At 38.5% G+C, this 24,839-nt stretch overlaps 1 protein-coding gene across 1 annotated transcript in view; it reads right to left on the reverse strand.

Annotated features, from left to right (window-relative positions):
* PDE7B (phosphodiesterase 7B) overlaps window positions 1-23,414 on the reverse strand; it is a 541,867-nt gene extending 518,453 nt beyond the window's left edge. The window contains exon 1 of the mRNA XM_006885008.1: window positions 23,119-23,414. Within this exon, the coding sequence (XP_006885070.1) occupies window positions 23,119-23,139 (21 nt within the window). The 5' untranslated portion in view covers window positions 23,140-23,414. The remainder of the gene's footprint in view (window positions 1-23,118) is intronic.
* Between the last annotated feature and the right edge of the window lie 1,425 nt (window positions 23,415-24,839).

The raw sequence follows: 24,839 nt of genomic DNA on the forward strand, positions 1-24,839 counted from the left end.
ATCCATCCATCCATCCATCCAAATATCTATCTCAAATTCGTCCCAACCTATTATGACCCTGTGTACAATTGTTATTATTGTTAGGTGCCATCGAATCAAGTAAGACCCATAGTGATCCTATAAACAACTAATCTGAACCCTATCCTATTCTGTGCCATTCTCACAATCTGATACACTCAAGTCCATTGCTGCAGTCTCTGTGTCTAGTCACCTGGTTGAGGGTCTTTCTCTCTCTTGTCATCCCTCCACCTTTTCAAGTATCATGTCCCTCTCAAGGGATAGCATCTCCTAGCAACATACCCAAGGTATGTGAGTCGAACGAAGCTCTGTCATATTTATCTTTGCCTCCAAGGAGCAGCACATCGGCTGCACCCTTTCTAAGAGATATGTGTTTGTTCTCTTGGAAGTCCACAGGATATTCAATACTCTTCTCTAACACCACAGCTGAGAGGCATCAATTCTTCTTCTGTCATCCCCATTCATTGTCCATTTCTCGGGTACTTCTTATGGTCTGAATTAGGCCACAGTCTTTTAAATTCACTTGTTATGTTATTTTATATTTCTATTTCTATTATTTATATTTATATTTGTCTTCAAAGTGACAACTTTGCTCTTTTGCACTTTAAAGATATTTTTTGACAGAACATAACATGTCAACCTAATGTGCCTAAATCATAATTTGATTTTGAATCATAATTAGATTTACTGACTGCTGCTTTTTATAAATGAAATAGTGACTATGGATTTAAGTAACATGACATTCTTGACAATGTCAACTTTTTTCTCCATTTATGATGATGTTGCTTATTGGATCAATGGTCAGGACTTTTGTTTCCTGTTCATTAAGATATACTGCATACTACTAGGACCTTTAATCTTCATCAGTAAGCAACCAAAATGGTATGACTTGCTTATTGAAGGTTGTTGATGACTCCTCTTCCAGTATCAATCACCTTCTTCATTATATATAGTCCAGCTTCTTGGATTATTTGCTCAGAATCAAATTGAAAAAGTATGGTGAAAATATAAAGCCTTGGTGTACAGCTTTTCTATTGATTTTGTATACATACAGCTTTTTGATGACTTCATACCATGGAGTAAGTCCTTGTTCTGGTTGACCAGCTGCCTCTCCTTCAATGTAGAGGTTCCACCAAGCACTCGAACTAATTTCACTCACTGTAATTTTGTTCCAGCTCTTAATGACTCGAGATCATGCTTCCAAAACTGTGAATATTTAAGGAAAGAGAGTGCCCATCTTTGAACCACTGATCTTTGGTTTAATAGTGCACCATGTAGCCCACTATGCTACCAGAGCTCCTTTGTGCATAGGCTTTTCTTGAGCATAATTGTTCTGGAATCCAAGTTCTTTGAAATATTACCTATAATTTAATATTATCCATCTACTTCAATGGCTTTGTAGAGTTGATAAAACACAATTAAACATCCCTATGGTAGACTGTCTTTTCAGGCAAGAATCATCTGACATCAGCAATAATATCACACTATTACATATCCACTTCTGAATCTGGCTTGGATTTCTGTCAGTTCTCTCCCAAAGTTTAATTCTGGATTTTAATAATTAAAGAACTGACATTGTGTCAGACATACTATTTTCATATTCTTTCTGTTGTGTGAATAAAATATGTATATATGTATGTACACATATATGCAAACATATGGAATTGCTGACATTTGACTCTTGTTACACAAAAAAGATAATTTACATGCTCCACTGAGCTGTATACATTTATATGTGCACACTCACCATGTAAATGTATGATCTAGTGTAGTGAGGAAAACAGATTATCTGATTGTTAATGTGAGACTCTCTCAGTCAGCATGTTAAAACATACAGGTGAAGTTAAAGAATTAAAAGTTCAATTTCAGTTATGCTGGTGTTTAAACTCACCCAATCAGCACAATGTATTGTGAGTGAAGCCAGAAAAGCCTTCCCAGAGAACAGTTCTGGGTCTTCATCACAGCCCCGACAGATGGAATTCTTAGAAATACTCTCTAATTTTGATTATCAGAGCATTCTCTTTATTTTGAAAGCTATAAGCACTAGAAGCGGTATAGTAAAAATTAATTAACCACCCTTGTGGCCAAAGGTAAATGATTGGCCTGGTCATCTCGGCTTCTACTTATGAAGCAAATGGCCCACGATAAAGATAAACACTCAGAGAAGCTTCGGCTATGTGGAATTTGAAAATTACTTCAACCACATTGAAACATTCTTCCAAGACTGGAATTCTTATTTCTTAAAAAAAAAAATCTATGATCACAGACTTCTTTGACATAATTTTAGTTCTAGTTCATAATTAGGTAATCATTGAGATAGTCCTGCATGTCCAAGATTTTGTGAATTAAAAAACAAACAAACAGAAACACAGGTCAAAATGCAAGGGCATTTCCCATCCCCTATGGCCCACCCCCCGCCCCAGTTTAAGTTCAATACATAAAATTAACTTCGAAAAATCCATTTATAAATTCCTTTACTTTTTTGTATTTCCTTAAGGTAGGAACTCAGTAAATATTTGCTATATTAATAACAGAACAAATGACTCATGTGCCCTTTAAAAACAGCTTAAGGAAGTGTCAGACAAAAACAGTGCATAACTACCAATTAGTTATTAAAAAGTTTGTAATAACTCTTTTAACTCTGATGTGTTAATGCTCAAAATATTTTATAAGTTTAAAATTTCATGAAGTATCACAAATTGTTCCACCTTTTGGTTTAAATAAATATTAAGCCAATTTTCTTTAGTTTGTAATAGCATATCTCACAAACTTCTTGTTATTAGATGCCCTCAAATTGACTGTCACTCACTGCAAGCCTGCAACAGCAGATCTGAATCTTGCCCTATGCTGGGGCATCCTCAGCATCTGTGAAATGCTTGAGCTAATTGTTACAGTCACTGTGTCAACCCATCTTGTTGAGGGTCTTCTTTTCTTTCTCTGACCTTCATCCTTCCAAATATGCTATCAGGTCCAAAGGCAGGTCCCTCTTAACATCCTCAAAGAGAGTTTTTTTATTGTTGTTAGTTGTAATATTATTAATTTTATTCAACTCAGCAATCTCATGTGTATAGAGCAGAGTTCCACAAGATTTTCAAGGATCACCAAAAGCAGATCACCAGCACTGTCTTCTAAGGTGTTTCAGGATGAGGTCAAAATTTTAACCTTATAGCTAAAAATTACCATTACCTGTCACCAGGGACCTCTCAAAAATACTGAAGGACAATCATGTCAGTTTGAAGACTATGATGCACCCAATTCAGGCTATCGTTTTCTCAATAACCTGCTACCCATCAGAGAGCTAGATAATTAATAAGGATGACAGAAGAAGAACTTACGCCTTTTATTTGTGGTACTAGAGAAGAGTATTGAATATTCCATGGATTGCCAAAAGAGCAGAGAGATACATGTTGGAAAATGTGCATGCAGAGTGCTCCTTGGAGGCAAAACTTTGTCTTTCACGCCCTGGGCATGTAGCTAGAAGAGGTTATTTCTTGGAAAGAGACACCATGCTTGGAAAGTCTGTGAAGGAGAGGAAGATCCCAGACAAGAGGATTGACACTGTGACTTCAGCAATGGGCTTTACTGTTTCAGAGTTGATAAGAAAGACATAGGATAGGGCAGAATTTAGGTCAGCTGTTCATACCATCACTATGAGTTATACTTGATTCAATAGCACCTATTGAAAAGGTATGGGTGAAAAGATAAAACTTTGGCATATAGCTTTTATATTGATTTTATACACACACAGCTTTTTGGTGATTTCATACCATGGAATATCCCCTTGTTGTTAACAACAACAACCACTTGTTGATATGTTTTAATTTACTAATTTTCACTATTCTTGCTTTAGGGTTTTTATTTGCTTTCCCCATACCCCAACCCCCAATTCTTTCAGAGAAGCTTGAACATCACCATCACCTCTTGATCATATGCAGTTTCATGAAATTATTCTGTGACAGGCAAGTCTTTTTGGTTTAGTGACTCTGTGTACTCCTTCCATCTTCTTTTAATGTTTCCTGGGCCATTCGACCTTCTGACTAATTTTTAAGTATCATGACCAAGGTTTGAGTTTCTTCTTCATTTCCTTCAGCTTAAGAAATGCTGAGCGAGTTCAGCTATTTTGGCATACTGACTCCAGTTCCATACACATTTCGTTATAATACTTTGCTGTTTACCTGAGCTGCCCTTTGAAGTCTCTGTTCAGCTCCTTAACGTCTTGATTTCTTCCCTTTACTTGGACTTTTCAGTGTTGTAGTGCAATATTCAGAATCTCTTCTTACATCCATCTTGGTTTTCTCTTTCTCCTCTGTCTTTGTGAGGATTTTTTCCATTCTTCATGGATGATATTCTTGAAATCCTCCCACAGCTCATCTGGCCTTCCATCACTAGAGTTCAAGACCTCAAACCTGTTCCTGAGATGCATCAGAGAGCCAGACAATGACTGAAGATAATAGGAGAAAAGTTAATGCCTTTGAATTGTGGTGCTGGAGAAGAGTGTTGAACATGCCATGGACTGGCAGGAGAACAAGCTGCTGCTTGGAAGCAAGAATTTTGAAGCTCAGTATCGCATAGTTTGGGAACAAAGCCAGGAAGGACCAGTTCTAGAAGAGATACCATGTTCAGAAGAGGCAGCATAGGAGAGAAAGACCCAGGATGAGATGGATTGACTCAGTGACTGGAGAAATGGGATTAGGTCTGTCAGAGATAATGGGATTTGCAGGATTCAGAGCTATTGTACATAAGGTCATCATGAGTTTACATAACAACAAGCATTCTTGCTCTTAAATTATTGAATATAATGATTTTTAAAATTGCAATTTATATTTTATAAAGACTTCATAATGTATGAAAATGAGAATTAAACATCTGTTTACAAAGAACACCAATAGAGAAGAATATAGCAAGTATATTTTTATTAACTACTTAATATTTCTCTTCCAAATATTCAAGTTGTATGTAAATTGATCATAAATAATTTATTGGATTTTTTTAAGTGTATTCTGCACTTACTCATTGTTGTTTCTGGTGACATATCTCATAGGGACTTGGGCCTGTTAACTCAATAATTAGGTCTCTCTGATGGTTCAAACCCACGAGCAGCTCCCAGTGAAAAAGATAAGCAATCTTCCTGTGAGATTTTATAGCCTCTGAAAACTTGCTGGAGGGTCAGGTATGAAGTGTTTCAGACTCTAGTGCAATGAGTGAATGTGAGTGAATTCAGGTTCACACTTGCTCCAAAGATATCCCACAACTGAAAGAAATCCACCCCAATATAAAGGACAAACACACAAGAAAAAGAACTGCTGTTGACAATAAATACAGAGCATCAAAGACCTCATTTGGCACAACTAAACCAGAATTTGTCTGTAGAATATTTATATTTTCTCTAAAGTTATCTTGTTTCCAACCATTTAAATAATTAATTTATTCCTCACAGCATAGTAAGTACATAGCTGAATAGCTGTGTACATTTGTATATTTACAACATATATGGGTTACCATTTTTATTCAAAAAATATTTGGTAGGTTTGTATGGAAACTATAAAGCAATTTGGATAATGAAAGTTGTTAACAACTTATAACAGCTAATTTATGTCAACTGCTATATAAGACATTAATTTTCATACAGAAATACCATAAATGAGGAACTAAATGATACATTTATGAAATATCTTTTTCTTTAAAGAATGTGGAGAGAGAAAAAGGGACATTAATAATAACATATATGACATTAAAGGACTACTGTATATATTAGAGGTGGATTCTTCTTTCCCCCCCTTTTTATTGTCTTTCCTTTATATCAGGAATAAATTTAAATTTTCATTCATAAAAGTAACATACTCAACACATAAAAATTAATAAGTATGTGTTTAATTTTCATATTTTACCAAGCCACTTATGATGATTATGTAAACATATTTTTAAATAATGCAAATTTCAGTGGGATAGTTTATTTTATAAGTTATTTATTCATTATTTGTTGTTGTCAGGTTTCTTCACGTTAAGTATGACTCATTCTGACTCTCTGAACAACAGATCTGAATTCTGTCCTATTCTATGCCATCATCACACTTCCTGACACACTTGAGCCCACTGCAACAATCACTGTAGGGGGTAAATTGTTGTACAATGCTTAACATCAGAGAGTTGGACAGTAAACAGGGTTGATAGAGAATTGATGCCTTTGAGTTGTAGTGCTGGAGAAGAGTGTTAAATATACCATGGACTGCTAAGAGAACAAACAGGTTTGTCCTGGAGAAGGTGAACCCGGAATGCTCCTTGGAGTCAAGGATTCTGAAGCTTCGTCTGACATACTTTGGGCATGTTGCAAGGAGGGACTGCTCCTTGGAGAAGGACATGTTTGGCAGAGTGGAGGGGCAGCAAAGGAGAGGAAGACCTTCGATAAGATGGATCAATTCTGTGACTGGAGCAGTGGGAACAAGTGCATTTGTGATGGCTAGGTTGGCACAGGATAGAACAGCGTTTAGAGCTCTTGTACATAGGGTCGCTATAAGTAGCAAGTGATTCAATGGCACATAACAACAACAACAATGCTTAACATGAATCATTCACGTTTTGAATACCTGTTGCTATTATTATGTTCTGACAAGTTGGAAATGACCCATAGCTGACCCCCCAGTGGGTTTTCTGAGGCAGTTAATCACATGAGAGGAGATTGCTCATCTTTTTCCTGTGGAGCAGCTGGTGGATTCAAACCCATGTCTTCAGGATTACAGCATGGCTTCTTACTACCAGGCCACCAGAAATCCCCAGCATAATTAATTTACCCTGAACTTATGTCAAAGGATTCAGTACATTAGTGCCTCAGGTAACTTGACATAAGCAAAAGTAAATCTTATCCCTCAAGCCACTGCTGCAATTTCTTTACATACATTGTCTGGCAGACATATGAAAGGCAAGATTATTAAACTAACCAGACAAGCAGGTATTAGAAATAGGCACAAAACGGGGAATCTAGCTACCATGAAGAGAAAGCAGCTAAGAGAGCTGCCTGTCCATTTTGGCCAGAGATTTGTGCATGAGACAGAGTGAGACTAAGACAGAGAATGAGACTTGATAGTACTGGCATCAGCAGCGGTGTTGCAGATCCAGAGATCTGAGCCAAAGCTGAACTAGAACTGCTGCTCTACATACCCAGAGCTGAGCATCTTCATCTACATACACTTACAGGTGTAGTACAAAACACGTATAATTGTCCCTAACAAACTTCCCTAATTAACTTCATACTCATGGGGGGAAAAAATTCCAAAACATCCAGAAACAAAGAAATAAAAAATAATGAAAGAATATAGCAGTCAGCATTCTGAGATAAAGATGGGAAAACAAACATTGATAATATGTGTAAGTTGTGGGAAACCATGTGAATTTTTAGCTTGTTCTCTTATACACTCCTAACACCTGCCACTGCATATGGTTCAATTACACCTTCATAATTATAAAAAATGCCGAACTAAGTATTTACTGAATGAATATATCATTGAGAAAAACTGTGGACAAAAAAAATCTGCTTATACTGTTGTTGTTATTAGATGCTCTCGAGTCAAGTATGTCTCTTAGCAACCCTATGAACAAAAGATCTGAATCCTATTCTATCCTGTAGTATCCTTACACAGAGTCCCTTTCAGCAGGCATCATGTCAATCCACCTGGTAAAGGTTCTTCTCCTCGGTCAATCCTTCACCCTTCTCAGCATCATGTTCCTCTCCAATGAATAGCCCCTCTTAGAAACATACCCAAAGTATGTGAGAAAAAAACCTCATCATTTTTGCCTCCAAAGAGCACTCCAGGTGCACCCTCTCCAAGACATGCGTATGTTCTCTTGACCACCCATGGGATGCCCTGTGCTCTTCTTCAACACCAAACCTCAAAGGTATCAATTCTTCTTCTGTCATTCTTACTCATTGTCCAGCTCTCAGATGCATAGCAAGTGATTGGAAATATTAAGGCCTGAATCAGACCAGACTGCAAGAGTAAAGCTTTTTAAGGTTCTCAAATGCTTGAAAAAGAGAAAAAGTTTTCATTTTCTCTAGATCTATGATGCACTCTATAACCTCAAAAATATCTATAAAAACAATGCAAAATAATATAAAAATAAATTAATGGTAAAGAAGACAAGATGATAAAAATACTCAATCTAAAAGATGGAAGTAGAGAAAACAATGAAATATAAAACAAGCAGGCCAAGTAGAATATATACACATGTATATATTTAAAAGTTATATTTAATCATCACAAATACAGTGACTGCTATCTGATGGCTTGCTAATGCAAAGGCTGCCAGTCCAAATCTATTAGCTGCTCTTAGAAGTAAGGAGTAAGATTTTCTACTATCGAGATTTACAGCTTCAAAAACCTGACGGAGAGTCACCAAGAGTTGAGGCCGACTCAGGGAGTGGATTTGGGCTTTGAGGTTCATTTCGCCAATTACCAGAGCTGCGGTGGTGGAGTGCATTGCAAGACTCATTGAAAAAGCAATAGTTTTAATCCACTAGCTGCTCCACAGAAGAAGCCTAGCAAACGGTGGCTGTAACTGGGACTGACTCCATGGCAATTAGGAAGCTCTAGTGGCCTAGTGGTAAGGAGTAGTGCTGTTAAATCAAAGAAGAGGTCCAATTCCACCAGCTGCTCTGTGGGAGAAAGATGGGAATCTCCTCCTTTGCAATGTACAGCGTCTTAAAATCTGCTGGAAGGCCAGCTATGAGTCAGTTCCGACTTGACAGTACGTAACAACAGCCAACCATGTCACTAGGTTTGGCATTTGTGCACTCTCTCCTTCTCTGGTAGGTACCTACACATTAAATTGCACGTAAAAATGAAATACTCCACTGAAAAGATAAATACCTCGTAAAAATGAATGATCAAAATTAACTGTCTGTTGTTTTTAAGAGACTCATCCAAATTAACAAAACCCTTAGAGAGTGGAAAATGGCATACCATAGGAACATTAACTCACAGAATGCTGGTATAAAGATTTTACTACTAGTTGAATAAGGGATGCAGGTAAAACAGATTGAGAGGGGGAAAATGCTTGTTTTATTTTAATAAATGTTTCAATTCATCTGGAAGATATAACAATTTAAAATATGTATCTAATTCAGTTTCAAGCTGCTTTGAAGGAAATAGCAAAAAATAAGGCCCCAGGAATAGATGGTATATCAATTGAAGTATTTCAGATAACAGATGTTGCCCTGGATGTGCTCACCAAGTTGTGCCAAGAAATCTGGAGAACAACCACTTGGCCAACTCACTGGAAGAGATCTATATTTGTTCCCATTCCAAAGAAAGGTGACCCAACTGAGTGTGGAAACTACAGAACAGTGTCATTGATTTCACATGCAAGCAAGATTCTCCTGAAGATCATCCAAAAACTATTAGCACAGCACATCAGTAGAGAACTGCCGGAAGTCCAGGCTGGGTTTAGAAGGGGTCGTGGTACTAGGGATATTGTTGCTGATGTTAGATGGATCTTGGCTGAAAGCAGGGAATACCAGAAGAATGTCTATCTGTGTTTCATTGATTATGCAAAGGCATTTGACTGTGTGGATCATAACAAACTGTGGCTGACTCTGAGAAGAATGGGAATCCCAGAACATTTAATTGTGCTAATGCGAAACCTGTACTTGGATCAAGAGGCAGTAGTCAGAACAGAGCAGGGTAACACTACATGGTTCAAAATTGGGAAGGGTGTACGCCAGGGATGCATCCTGTCTCCATACCTTTTCAACATGTATGCAGAGCAGATTATCCGAGAAGCTGGGCTCTATGAGCAGAATTGTGGCATCAGGATTGGTGGAAGATCTATTAACAATCTCCTTTATGCAGATGACACAACCCTGCTTGCTGAAACTGAGGAGGACCTCATGCACTTGCTGCAGAGGGTCAAGGACTGCAGCCTTCAGTATGGACTGAGGCTCAATGTCAAGAAGACAAAGATTCTCACCACTGGACCAATTAGCAGCGTCAGGATGGATGACGAAGAGATTGAGAGTGTTCACAGCTTCAGTTTGCTCGGCTCCACAGTCAACACTCTTGGTACCAGCAGTCAGGAAACCAAAAAGCGTATCGCGATGGGAAAGTCTGCTGTTAGGGACCTCTCAAAGGTACTCAGGAGCAACAGTGTCTCTCTGGAGACTAAGGTGCGCCTGATACAGGTCATGGTATTTGTAATTGCTTGTTATGCATCAGAGAGTTGGACAATGACTAGGGAGGACAGAAGGAGAGTGGATGCTTTTGAGCTGTGGTGCTGGAGAAGGGTACTGAATGTACCATGGACTGCCAGGAAAACAAACAGATTCATCTTGGAGAGGATTAAACCAAGCTACTCCTTGGAGGCAAAGATTCTGGGGCTTCGTCTGACATACTTTGGACATGTTGCCAGGAGGGACGGGTCCTTGGAGAGGGACATCATGCTTGGGAGGGTGGAGGGACAGCGCAGGAGGGGAAGACCCTCTATGAGATGGATTGATTCGGTGACTGGGGTAATCGGGATGGGTGTGTCAGAGGCGGTGAGGTTGGCGCAGGATAGAGCAGGGTTTAGAGCTGTTGTGCATAGGGTCGGAAAGGACTCGACGGCACATAACAACAACAACAACAACAACAAATTCAGTTATTTTCAACTTTCCCTCCCTCCCATTATCACCCTGTCTGAATATACCTTTCAAGACTGTTCTATTTTTTTCTCCCTGGCCCCTGCACTTTTTTCCCTTAAAACACAATCTCCTTCTGCAAATGAAATGTCAAACTTTACTCTCACAAAGAGACTGCATTTTTACTTATATGCTGGACTCTTCAAAAAGCTGTGAACATTATAAAGTCTTTGTGTGTGTTTATGTGTGCGTTCCTTAGTGATCGGTTTAATTCTCATTCTGAATGTACAAATTAATAGCATAACATCAAGTATTTTGTTATATGAAATTAACACTCAAAAATTTTTATGTGTAAAAGTCAATCTTACTTGCTTAATATTTGAAATAAAAGATGACAAAATTAAAAGGAGGAAGGTAAATTCACAATTATGTGTCAGTTTTTCCTACATTTCTTTCAGTAGATGATCAAAGCAAATAATAATCAATATAATTGTGAAAGATTTGAATGACACAGTTTAGAAATTTTCTGAGATCTACGTAAGCACTGTATCTAACAACTGTTCATTCATATCCATGTCAAATGAAAGTGAAATATTTACAAAAGCCATGAGAAAATTAGAGGTGGGATTCCCAGTGGCAGTAACAATTTTTTGATTTGGGAATGATCTAACATGAATCTTCTGAGAATAAACGGCATGACCTTTTTTCTTTTTAAGATGAACTCAACTCCTAATTACGGAGCTCTGGAGGCCTCGTGGTAGGAAGCTGCGCTGCAATTCCAAATGCATGCAGCGTGAATCCACCAGTTGCTTAACCGGAGAAGGATGGGCAATCCTCACGTACGATTTACCGCCTCTCAAATTCTTTTGGAAGGTTAGCTATGTGTTGGTTCCAACTCCACGACACACAACAAGAAGCAGCAGCAGCAGCTAATAATTAAGTATAAAAGTCATTTTTTTATTTTTCTTGCAAACTAGGAAAATCCTAAACATTTTAAGACTTCCCAATATCATACTTTAAACTTACTATTTTAAAGATTTGAAGGGAAAAAAATGTTATATAACTTGCCAAAAGTGTCACCCCCAGTAAGTCCCAGACTCTGATCTCATAGATTCAGTTTACAAGTTTAGTGTTTCTTGAACAAGTGGAATCATTTTGTCCTTTCTGTTCCTTCTTTCCCTCCACATAAAATAATGTAATTTGAATTTCTTAACACTGTATATTATCATCATCACATAATTAAATGAACACATTTGATTGACTTCCTTTTGAAAGATTCATTACCAATAGAGATAGTAAATTTTAAGCAACCTATGCTTTCTGAATCACTAGAGTTTGACATGAATAATCTGTACAAAGCTATTCTGTATGTGTCTTGTCTGCAAGTTCGAGAAAGGCTTTGTTCTTATGCTCTCAGACACCCATATGTGGACACATGGGGGCAACATATTCAATAAAAGAGATTAAATTGTTTCTCATTTTTAAAATTTAGAAGCACTAAATTAATTTTTATAATGTAAAACGATTTCTCAATGGTTATATGTCTGCAGAACAGGTTAGAAAATTGGTTCTAGACGTTCAAAACTACTAAACACATAAATTTTAGTCCATTTTGTATTCATCTCTTTTGTTTTAATTTGGCTTAAGGACTACACTCCAAACAGATGAACATAGTTGGCAGACACAGAAAATTAAAAAAAAAAATTACTCAGAAAATTAAATGACCAATACTTAATATGTTAAAAAATGACAAACATTAAGTTTCAGTTAAATTGAAAAAGTAAAAGCTCTTGTCTTAAAGATGTAGAAATATATTTCTGCCATATAGAAAACCACTTTTTTACTGAGATTTAATGATCTTTTGTAAATCAAGGCATGCTTTGGACCTCTGTATTGCTGCAACATCTCCTTTTATGAAAATACTTTCCACAGTTTTGTGAATGACTGAGTTCTTTCATCTGACTGGACACAGCTGGCCAGTGCTGTAATGAGAAAGGGAAATGAAGGCATTTTTTTTAACCTCCTCCTAGAAAACCAAGAAGTGTATAAATCATTTTCAAACTGAAAAAGCATTAGCTGCTTGCTTTACTCTACCAACTCTAACTTTACATCTGAATATAAAGGATGTTTTCTACCCTCTTTTGAATAAATGATGTTGAGTATATTTTCATTTTGCAGTTCTATCGATGATGTGTGGTTTCCTAAAACACTGGCTGCATAATATTTATTCTATTTAACTAAATAAATATCTATTTAGTTCAGTTGAAAAACTAGCCCAATTCTGAAACAGAAAATTTAGGTCGACTGTTCAATAAATTATATGCATTTAGTTTGTGGCTCAAGAGCCACAATCTAGTCAAGCATGGAGTAAGATTCCTTAGCACATGTGGAAGCTGTTGAACTAAGCTGTTTGCTTCATAGACGTAGAAAATGCTGAGGAATGATCACCTTCAAGTTACTCATGCAGAAATATGAACCATCTACATCGTCCTTTTCAGAACCTTTGTTCCCAGACCACGCTGTGCTCTCTAACAGTGTAAATAGCACATGTGTGAAACTAAGAATCAAAGGAGCAAGCTAATGAAGGAATTTAAAAAGTCAGAACTCTTTCTTCTTTTACCTTCTAATTTGAAATATCACAAGATAAAGAAATTCCAATGTGTTTTGTCTGTTGTAAATACAATGAATTTACTTCTGGAGGTTGTTGTTGTTGTTATGTGCCGTCGAGTCGTTTGCTACTCATAGCGACCCTATGTACAACAGCCCTAAACCGTGCTCTATCCTGTGCCAACCACACTGCCTCTGACACTCCCATCCCGATTACCCCAGTCACTGAATCAAACCACCTCATAGAGGGTCTTCCCCTCCTGCTCTGTCCCTCTACTCTATCCCGCATAATGTCCTTCTCTAAAGACCTGTCTCTCCTTACAACATGTCCAAAGTATGTCAGATGAAGCCCCAGAATCCTTGCCTCCAAGGAGTAGCTTGGTTTAATCCTCTCCAAGATGAATCTGTTTGTTTTCCTGGCAGTCCATGGTACATTCAATACTCTTCTCCAGCACCACAGCTCAAAGGCATCAATTCTCCTTCTATCCTCCCTAGTCATTGTCCAACTCTCTGATGCATAACAAGTAATTTCAAAGACCATGGCCTGTATCAGGTGCACCTTAGTCTCCAGAGAGACACCGTTGCTCTTGAGTACTTTAGAGAGGTCCCTTACAGCAGACTTTCCCATCGCAATACATTTTTTTATTTCCTGGCTTCTGGTGCCAAGAGTGTTGACCGTGGAGCCGAGCAAACTGAAGCTGTGAACAATCTCAATCTCTTCACCATCCATCCTGATCCTACCAATTGGTCCAGTGGTGAGAATCTTTGTCTTCTTGACATTGAGCCTCAGTCCATACTGAAGGCTGAAGTCCTTGATCCTCTGCAGCAAGTGCATCAGGTCCTCCTCAGTTTCAGCAAGCAGGGTTGTGTCATCTGCATAAAGGAGATTGTTAATAGCTCTTCCACCAATCCTGACGCCACACTTCTCCTCATAGAGCCCCGCCTCTCGGATAATCTGCTCTGCATATAGGTTGAAAAGGTGTGCAGCTTCTGGAGGTATCCATTGTTAATTTTCTTGTTTATGTTTGCCCAAATGGGGTGTGTGTGTGTGTGTGTGTGTGTGTGTATTTGTTGTTGTTGCAATGTGTGCCGTTGAGTTGCCTGCATCTCATAGAGTCCTTATGTACAACAGCCATAAACCTTGCTGTAGCCTGTTCCAATCTTACTCTCTCTGACACATCTACTCCCATTACCCCAGTCACTGAATCAATCCATCTCATCGAGGGTCTTCCTCTCCTGCACCGTCCCTCCACCCTCCCAAGCATGACGTCCTTCTCCAAGGACTGGCCCTTTCTTGCAACATGTCCAAAGTATGTCAGATGAAGCTTCAGAATCCTTGCCTCCAAGGAGCAGCCTGGCTTCACCCTCTGCAGGATGAACTTGTTGGCTTTTCTAGCAGTCTATGGTATATTCAGTACTCTTCTTAATCACTTCAGCTCAAAGGCTTAGTTCTACTATCATCCTTAGTTATTGTCCAGCATTCTGATGCACAGCAAGTAAATGCAAAGACTATGGCCTGGATCAGGTGCACCTTAGTCTCAGATCGACATGGTTACTCTTCAGTATTTTGGAGAGGTCCCTGACAGCAGACTTTTCAAATGCAATTCATCTTTTAATATCCTGGCTGCTGGTACCAAGAGTGTTGACTGGGGAGCCAAGCAAACTGAAGCTGTTAACAATCTCAATCTCTTCACCATCCATCCTGATGCTGCCAACTGGCCCAGTGGTGAGAATCTTTTTCTTCTTGATATTGAGCTTCAATCCATATGCAAGCACTTCAGGTCCTCCTCAGTTTCAGCAAACAGGGTTGTGTCATCTGCATCACATCCTGATGCCACATTTGTCCACATACCCAGCCTCCCAAATAATCTGAATATAGACTGAAAAGGTATTGAAATAGGACACACCCCTGTCATACACCCTTCCCAATTTTGAGTCATGCAGTGTTTTCTCTTTTCTGACAACTATCTCCTGGTCCAAGTATAGGCTTTACATAAGCACAATTAAGCGTTCTAGGATGCCTATTTTTCTCAGAGTCAGCCACAGTTTGTTGTGATCCACACAGTAATGCCTTTGAATGTTGTTATGTGCCATTGAGTCGCTTGTGACTCATAGCGACCCTATGTACAACATCCCTGACCTCTGCTCTGTCCTGTGCCTATCGCACCATCTCTGACACACCCATCCCAATTACCCCAGTCACTGAATCAATCCACCTCATAGGGGGCCTTCCCCTTCTGCACTGTCCCTCCACCCTACCAAGCACAATATCCCTCTCCAAGGACCTGTCCCTCCTTGCAACATGTCCAAAGTATGTTAGACGGAGCCTTAGAATCCTTGCCTCCAAGGAGTAGCTTGGTTTAATCCTCTCCAAGATGAATCTGTTTGTTTTCCTGGCAGTCCATGGTACATTCAATACTCTTCTCCAGCACCACAGCTCAAAGGCATTGAATTAATAGAAAGTGAATTACTTTCTATCCTCCCTAGTCATTGCATTAACAAGTGATTGCAAAGACCATGGCCTGTATCAGGTGCACCTTAGTCTCCAGAGAGACACCGTTGCTCTTCAGTACTTTGGAGAGGTCCCTAACAGCAGACTTTCCCATGGCAATATGTCTTCTAATTTCCTGGCTGCTGGTGCCTAGAGTGTTGACTGTGGAGCCAAGCAAACTTAAGCTGTGAACAATCTCAATCTCTTCACCATCCATCCTGAGCCAATTGGCCCAGTGGGGAGAATCTTTGTCTTCTTGACATTGAGCCTCAATCCATATTGGAGGCCGCAATCCTTGACCCTCTGCAGCAAGCGCTTCAGGTCCTCTTGTTTCAGCAAGCAGGGTTGTATCATCTGTGTATCGCAGGTTGTTGATAGATCTTCCACCAATCTTGACCTTGAATAGTCAATGAAATATAGACATTCCTCTGGCACTCCTTGCTTTCAGTCAAAAATCCATCTAACAGTAGTTATAATATCCCTAGAACCACAGTCTCTTCTAAACCCAGCCTGCTGAAGTGCTGTTCTAGTCGTTTTTGTGTTTTTAAAATTCATACATGTTGAAAATTATTCCAGATATGTGCATACAGTTCTACCTCACTCATTCACTACTATATAATATTTTGTTGTGTGTATTTAATGTAATGTAGAAGAATGTGTTGAACAGTTCACCAACTAATGGCTTAATGCAGTTTACGGTTGGTTTGGTTGGATTTTCTTTCAATATTACAAACAATGCCAAAAGAAACACACACACACACACACGCACTATTTTTTATATTAATTTCAATGAAAGTTTACAGAGACTTAGGGTTTCCAGTCATTCAATGTTGTACTTTTCTCCCTGCACACCCCCTCTCCCTCCAGTTCACTCTTCTTAAAAAGTAAATGAAAAACTCCTTCATTGCTATGCAATCCTCCCCCTCAAGTCCATGCCACTATGCAGCCTTCATTCTGGACTCCTGTCATGACAATAATACCCAATCACACATCCCTTTTAAACAGTTCTCGCCTTTATCTGTCATCATTCCTCCCCTTCTCTATCTTCCCTCAACCCCGCTGTCAGTCCTGTTTTATAACAATGGCCCTATGCAATATTTGTCCTTTTGTGACAGATATTTCACTCAGCATAATGTCCTCCAAGGTTATCCATTTTGCATAATATTTCACGAGTTCCTTGTTTTTCAATGCTGCATAGAATTTCATTGTGTGAATATACCAGAGCTTTTCTATCCATTTGTTTGTTAATGGGAACTTGGGCTGAGAAATCATCTATCTCTCTAAATTTTGAAATTATCTCTAAATTATCTCTCAAAGGCACACTGTTCCCTTTACTAGCTGATCTTCAGGGAAAAGAAATAATTTTTTCCTTGCTATTTATAGTCTCTAAACACTCCCTGGGCATATGTGTGTCAGCTATTCATTAATTCTGACTCAATGGCACATAATAACAATGACATATATACACACATACACACAAATCTGAGCAGCAATTTCATAAAATATTTTAGGGAAGTTTACCAACCATTGGAAAGCAAAATTTAAGAAAAATATCTCATTTTTATAAAAAGGAAATTCATGCAAACTTTATTACTAATCTTTATTTTTATACCTTCTCCTTAAAAACGCTAGAAGAATGCAAACTGAAACAAAATAGAAAAGATGAAGGAGAAGGGAAAAGAAAGAGGGGGGAATGAAAGGAAGGGAGAAAGAAGGAATTTTGAATGCTTTACCATAAACTCTCTTTGCTACTATAATGGATAAACCTATTCTTTTTGTTTCTGCACTTATGCAAATATGTATAAAATATTTGTGAGAGTAAATTTTTCAAATATTTGGACATTTAAACAATAACATTACAAATTATATATTGGTTAGTAGGTATCTGATTTTTAGTGTCATATTATCTTTGTTGTCATATGCCATTGAGGTGCCTGTGACACACAGTGACCCTAGGTACAACAGCTCTGAAGGCTGTCCTATCCTGAGCTAGTCTCACTGAGTCCAATATACCTAATCCCATATGTCCAGTTATTGTGTCAATCTGTCACATCCAGGGTCTTCCTCTTCTGTGCTCTACCTCCAGTCTTCCTAGCATGATATCCTTCTCCGAGGACCAGTCCCTCATGGACATGTGCACAAAGTATGTGAGCTAGAGCTTCAAAAATCTTTGTTTCCAAGGTAAAGCTTGATTTCACTCTCTCCAAGACAGATCTAAGTGTTCTGTCTGCTCATGGTATGTTGAAGACTCTTCTCCAGCACTGCAACTCAAAGGCATCAATTCTTCTTCTGTGATCCTTAGTCATTGTCCATCACTCTGATATTATCTATAGAAATATAAATATTGACCTATATTCCCCAAACTTGAACAGTTATAAACCTTCACCCAGAAGGAATGATGGCAGAAATGCTTTGTACTATGGAGATTCCACCAGTCAACTCACACTCATTGCCAACGAGTTGGAACCTATCCTAGCCTTAACTTCCAATGGGTTTTCAAAGGCTGTAAATCACAGGGGAGGAGGCTGGCTATCTTTCCCCTGTGGAGGTGCTGGTGGATTTAAACCTCCAGAAAAGTGCCACTTTTAGATTAGCAGTACAACCGCCTACTCCATATGCCCAGAACTTTCATTTCTCTGGATTAAAATACCTGAATTGCCTCAAATCCCATGACAATGAGACTGTGCTACCTGGAAAAATAATCTTAGTACAGATACCCAATGGATAATCTAAAGAACTTTTTCTTTTGAAAATCTCCATCCTAACTATTAAGTTTTCAATTATTCAACAAATCAGTATTAGAGTTGAGGAAATATTTTGCTAAAATAGTAACTAAAACCTAGGGCAGTGATGGACACTTAAGAAATAGACGTCTGTCTGCCTTGTAGCCTTTAAGACTCCAGATGCAGTGAACATTCCCCTTTCCTTTTTCAAGGAATTCTATGTCTCTCAGGATAAACACTCCTACGTAATAAGAAAAACGGAGCAAGTTTGGGGGGCATTCCCAGGAGAGTCTTCCTGGGAAGAAATTCTTCAAAATTTAGAATCTTATTTTGGTTTTGTTTTCTCTTGACAGGAAGGAAATTTGCAGGTGAAATGGAGTAAATTTGTCTTTTCTTGCATAGGCAAAAAGAGGGGGGGATAACATGCAGAAATGTAGGGATGGAAGAGGTGGAAAACTAGAAATAAATGCTGCTAACAATTCTATATTAATGTTGCCAGAGTAAATCACAAAATTTGTAAAGGAAAAAGACATTCTAGAAAGAGTCCAACATACTCATTTTAAAGATGAGGAACCAGAGGCCTCCATAATTTAAGAAATTTGCCTGAATTCCAACAGGAATTTCTAGAAGTTCTGAGACTCTACTTAATATTTTCTGCTGCCCTAAGCATTTCCCATGACATCATAATGCTTCAGTGTTCAAATCCATGACAGTCTGTGAACCCTTCTTCCTTAAACCAAATAGCTAATGGGATCTGAGGCTGCTGCCCAAGCTTTCTAAGGATTTTTATTTAACTGTTAGGGACTCTAAGTTAAAATGATGAACAGATGTTAATGCACTGATTTAACTGACCATCTCAGTTCTATAAGTAGTTTAACTCTCCTATGGAAAATCAAGTTCTCTTTCAAGTTCTCAACATCCATCATATTTGTTAGAACATTATAAATATAAAATTTTTTAAAAATTCCAGTATCTCCAATTAGTCACCCTTATCTACACTGTAAGTTATCCATAAAGATGTAAGATTGAGTTTTGCTCTTTAAAATTGTTGTGTAAGGTTACCTCTTCTTTCAAGTCTTCCTTCATCACCAATTCCTTTCCAAACTTCTCTTTCTTTCATTACTTTGCACAAACTCTGTTCATTTGTTCATATGTCTTTCTACCAGACTATGTTGGAATTCTGGTGGTCTAGTGGCAAGAAGCTGCACTGCAATCCCAAAGGATTTGAGTCCACAAGCTGCTCCATGGGAGAAGGAAGGTCAGTCTCTTCCCATGTGATTAACTACCTCTGAAAACCCACCAGAGGGTCAGCTGTGAGTTGGTTCTGTCTTGATGGTAAACAACAACAACAACAACAACAAACAACCAGACTATAAGCAGTTAGAATCATATCTTTACCTACATTTTCATTCATACTTCAATAGACACAGCCTCTGGCTATAGAAAACATAGCTTAATGTTGATAAAAGTTTGACACATGTTTATACAGATCTATATGCCAAGTTTAGAGTAAGAATATTAGAGAAAGTTGCATCTGAAACAGGATGCTACAAATAACCCAATACATCCAATTTCTCTTACACATGAAACTAAGCTAAGTTAGTGTCTCAAAAATCAAACCAGCTAGACCTACTAATTAGGCCAACGTCCCCTTTTTCTGTGTGAAATCCTTCTTAATACAGACAACATATGAATCTCTCAATAGAAATTAATTCATTTGTATACCCAAATCATCTTTAGAAGAGCAGAAATACATCAATGACATTCTATCACTTTGACATGTTCATGCTCTATATAAAAATCATTAACAATGCAGAAACATAGTAGATATTAGGTCGGTTTTGGTTTATACATCCCCTTTACCCTCCTCTTTCCTCTCACCAAAAAAAAATTCTGCAACAACTATTTTAAATACTAAAAGATATCAAGTAGGCATCATCTTACAAATTGAAGTGGGGATGATGACAGAACCACTGAGAGTACCCATCAAAGCCAATGCTACTGAGCCAATGGCTATTCCCATGTAGGCGACAGAAGTGCTCCCACCCAAAGATGTCCAGAAATGGAAATGTCACCAAAAGGTTTTGCTGATGTGGATGTTTTCATTGTTATGTTAGAGCCAGTAAGTCTCCGATGCCAAATCTCTCTTTCCTCAACCAGTTATGTCTCCTAGAAGGGGACTCTTTCATTCATCTTAGACTTCTATTTGGATGTTTGAGCTGAATTCACTGCAAAGTGAACTCTCTTTGGATAAGAATTTTTATATATATTTTCATTCCCCTGATAAGTTACCAACCATACTAACATGAGTTGAACGAGTTAAGGATACCTGCTAGTTTCTACATCAAGTTATTTTCAATTCTGCTCTGTTGCTTAACGTGGACAGTTCTCTTTAATATAACGAATCCCTTTTAGTCTTGCTTGGATTAGTTCACCACTTAATAAATTCCTTCCAACACTATGTTCTGTGAGTCAACAAGCGGCTTCCCCTGTGATTTGAGCCTGGCTAGCAACAAATTAGACTTTGGAAGATTAATTACTTAGGTGGAGGCATTTCCAGGTGGCACATTCTCACTCAGAAAACTTGGTCATTTTACATTCACATCTGTTTGTAGTAAGAGTTCTTTGGCTGAAATAACACAAGTAGATGTTGGAGTGCCCTCTTCTTTCCATTCACATAGTGATTTCTAGATCATATTTTGTGAAGGAATAACCCCCCTAAATAGATACCTTTCAAAGGCTATTTGGAAAGGCTATGCTTGAAACTTACCTAACATCTGCACTATATGAAGGATGGCAAAGTATCACACATTTAAACTGGATGTTTATGGAGAACTGACAATGGGTAGCTTTGTGCTTAACACTATGAAGGATATTAAAAGATTCAATGGTTACAATTATTTCCCTAAACTGACATCTGTCCCTCATGTAATGTGGATTTTTCCACCAAGCTTGATTTTTTTTTTAAGTTTCCCTCAGCTTATTTGCAGCTATCTAAGCACCACTGGTTTTGCCCCCTGTTGTTCAGCTGAGTGAGTGTATTTTGAAATCAGAGAGCTTAGAGAGTCAAGTAAAATTTTTTATACAGAGGACACAGGCTTTGGAGTTGCAACTAATCAACTTTGGGCTTCTAATGGGAGACAAAAAGCAACTTCATTGGAAGAGATGCCAATCAAGGAGTAACTACAGACACCCATCTTTGTTCCACCAGCCAGCAAGAGAAGATAAAGCAGAGGAAATGGAGGAGCTGTAGTTAATGCATTTGCAACACACACAGTCCTTGTTTTCCCACTAGGCGCTGCAGAAAAGCAATTGTCCATTCACAGCACATCCTCTGCATTTCAGAGCTAATATTTTTGCAGCTCCTAACTTGGTCTATCACAGCTTCCTGCAGTTAACTTTGTTAACGCTTTGAAACACTGTTTATGTTTGATACCTCATTTAGGATCATGATTAAACTGACCTGTGTTTGTCCTCACTGCTGAGAACTGAAACTTTAAAAACAACAAGAAAGACATGTTGGAAGCAGAGCAATGGTTTCAAATAATGCTTTTCTTCCCCAACAGCTATGAGAAGGGGCATAAGGAATTTCACGTTAACCTAATAATCCTTGGATAGTTTTTACCAACACTGATGCTTTGGATAGGAAAGATTTTACTTTATTTATTTTTTTTTTAGCTAGAGTCTCTCAATACACAATAATAATGTGCCAGAATCAGCCTTGGGCTAACACTGCTTTCTGCAGTGTTTAGTGTGTTACTGGATAAGAATACATAGTCTTTCTTTCCTGTGTAACCTGGCATCACAGTTCTCTCTTTGGCTAAAGAAAGTGAAAAAAAGAAAAAAATAGAGATCATTAATTAACCCCCAGTTCCCATCACTTAAGTTCCTAAGTGAAGACCTGATTTGGCCTTCAACAGTTCTAGAAAAAGATAATTGGCAAATTTGCAGAGATCAGGAAGAAGTTTTACATTTACCTCTATGGAAAATAAGATTTAAATTATTGGTCATACAACTAAAAACCTGCATCTCTTCTGTTGAATAATAACTGTGAAACATTTTATTTTAATGGCATAAGATAACAATGTGAAATTTTCTCAAGGATTCATTTTTATGACATATCTTCTAGAGATTAATCTAACCAGCTTTCCTCTCTTTTGCGATTAATTTTTCCATTTTCAACATTGATATCCACCAACATGACAACTCTAAGGAAAAAAAGGTCTCATTTTTCAATAAACCTCATCAATCTCTTTACCAACATTTTTCCTGTCATGTCTCACCAAACAAAGCTCGAAAAGACTCAACTCTCAAGGTTTACAATACAGAAGAAATTGCATTCATAAAAAAATAAATAAATAAATTTTAAAAGCTTTTCTCGGCCGGGACTCAAAGTACATTGAGAATCTCAGAGTCTCCTATTACACCAGTTGGAATGGAACCCTGTTGCCTGCAAACGGTTAATTCAGGATAGTTAATTCAGCTCGCATAGAAAAAGGAAGGAAATTCAAAAGCTGGTTGCTGTAGTAACAATAACAAGCAAAAAAATAAGAAATTTATATACATATATGTACAGCTTCATTTTCAATAAAAATCCTGCCATCTCTCTGTGATTTCCATTCTCTCAAAGAAAAAAAAAAAATCAGCTGGCCGCTTACATTTGTTGTACATACCTCAACCATTAAACAAGACATTTAACCATAGTGGCAGTTCTGTGACCTTTGAATGCCGTGAAATCTCTGAGCGGGGCTGCTTGTTCATGAAGACTTGTGCTGCAGAATCCAGCAACTTCATCCAGGATTAGGAATATAATTAAAAAGGAAAAAAAAAAAAAGGAAAGAAAAAAAGAAAACGGAAGAGCACACAGAGCGATCAGAGAATGAAGAAAGGTTAAGAGATTCTGTCTGCGGAGCACACCACTTTGTCCCAGGCTAGAGCTGGGACAGAAGGGGCTGCTGCAGTGCCCAGAGCTGAGACGCTGGAGCAGGCAGCCGGCCTGAGAGGCTGGGGCGCGCTGTCAGTTGCCAGAGGCAAGGAAAGGCAGAGACCAATAGGCTTCAACTTTGGCAGCTTACTGGAGTAGAGCCTTTTCTGTTTATGTTTCCTCATTTCAGGAGTGACGTCAAAGGATTTAGTTTTTCCTCAGCATGTGCTATTAATTTTAAAGTCCTGTACTATGGGGAAGAATGTGTGCCTGTGGTTAGCCTGGGCACCCCACTCCCGGGAGAACCCAGATTATTATTTTACTTTTTTTTTTTTTTAATGTGCAGGGATACATTCAGAAAAATTTCAACTCGCCGGTAGTTGAAGAGTGTGCTATAAAATTTCAAATCAGAAGACAAACCCGAAACTCCAGAGGGGCAGTGTGATATAGATTCTTTGCCTCTATGAGCATGGTTATGCATGTGCCCACTTCACATCTGTTGCTTGCTTCGGAGTTACATTCATTCCCCTGACCTAAAAAAAAATTAAAAAAAAAATGAGTTGTTAGTGAAGCTTTATAGCCGTGGCTGCAGAATTGTGCAAATGAGCTGGTGCAGTATTCAGTGCGGTGGAAAATAGAAACCACGTATCAGTTTGTGCAGCTGGTCCCGGCTTCCCTGACTTTGCCCCTTCAGTTCACAGAGTGAAGCCCAGGATTCTCCCTGCAGGGGTCACCCCTCCTGCAACTCTCCACAGGAAGTCATTCAAGAAGAGGGCACAGTGTGCCATGCAAGCATGCCTGTGGTATCAGCTTGCCTTCTCTCCAAGTGCATGAAGTTACACTTATTTTCTTCGACCAGCAGTCCCAAGTTATCCCCATTTCTCGTCCCACTCTGGAAAATTTCTGTGGTGTCCATCTGTTGTTTTCTGTCTCCTCCGTATTCTTCTCTCCACCTCCCAGCTCCTGCTCACACTGCCTTGTTTCCTTCAGGGACATTCCCTCTTTTATCTGTGGATCACGTAGTCTCCTCTTCTACCTCCCATGCAACTACCTATAGAGGACCACATGACCCAGGCTGACCACTCAGATGTCTTCATTGCTCTGAATTTAAAAAAAAAATAAATAAATAAAAGAAAAAAAATAGTATTTTCTCCCGAAATAGGTCCCACATACAAGAAAGATCAGAGTTCCTTTTCAAGGATTAATAGTGACTATGAGAAAGAATATATTTGTATCCGGTGGTCTAGTAGGAAGGAAGTGGACTGTAAACTCAAAGGTAGGTTCAAATCCACCAGCTGTTCAGCATGAGAAATATGAGCAAATGCCCGAGTTATTTACAGCATCTGAAAACCCCCTGGAGGAGGGTCAGCTATGAGTAGGTTCTCACTTGAGGGCACATAACAACAACAAATGAGAGATTGAAGGCTGTAATTGTTGAGATCCATCTTTGCTGTTGAAAGTAGAACTGTG

Source organism: Elephantulus edwardii, unplaced genomic scaffold, assembly GCF_000299155.1.
Source record: "Elephantulus edwardii isolate Elephantulus edwardi_28Jun2011 unplaced genomic scaffold, EleEdw1.0 scaffold00039, whole genome shotgun sequence".
Taxonomy (NCBI): domain Eukaryota; kingdom Metazoa; phylum Chordata; class Mammalia; order Macroscelidea; family Macroscelididae; genus Elephantulus; species Elephantulus edwardii.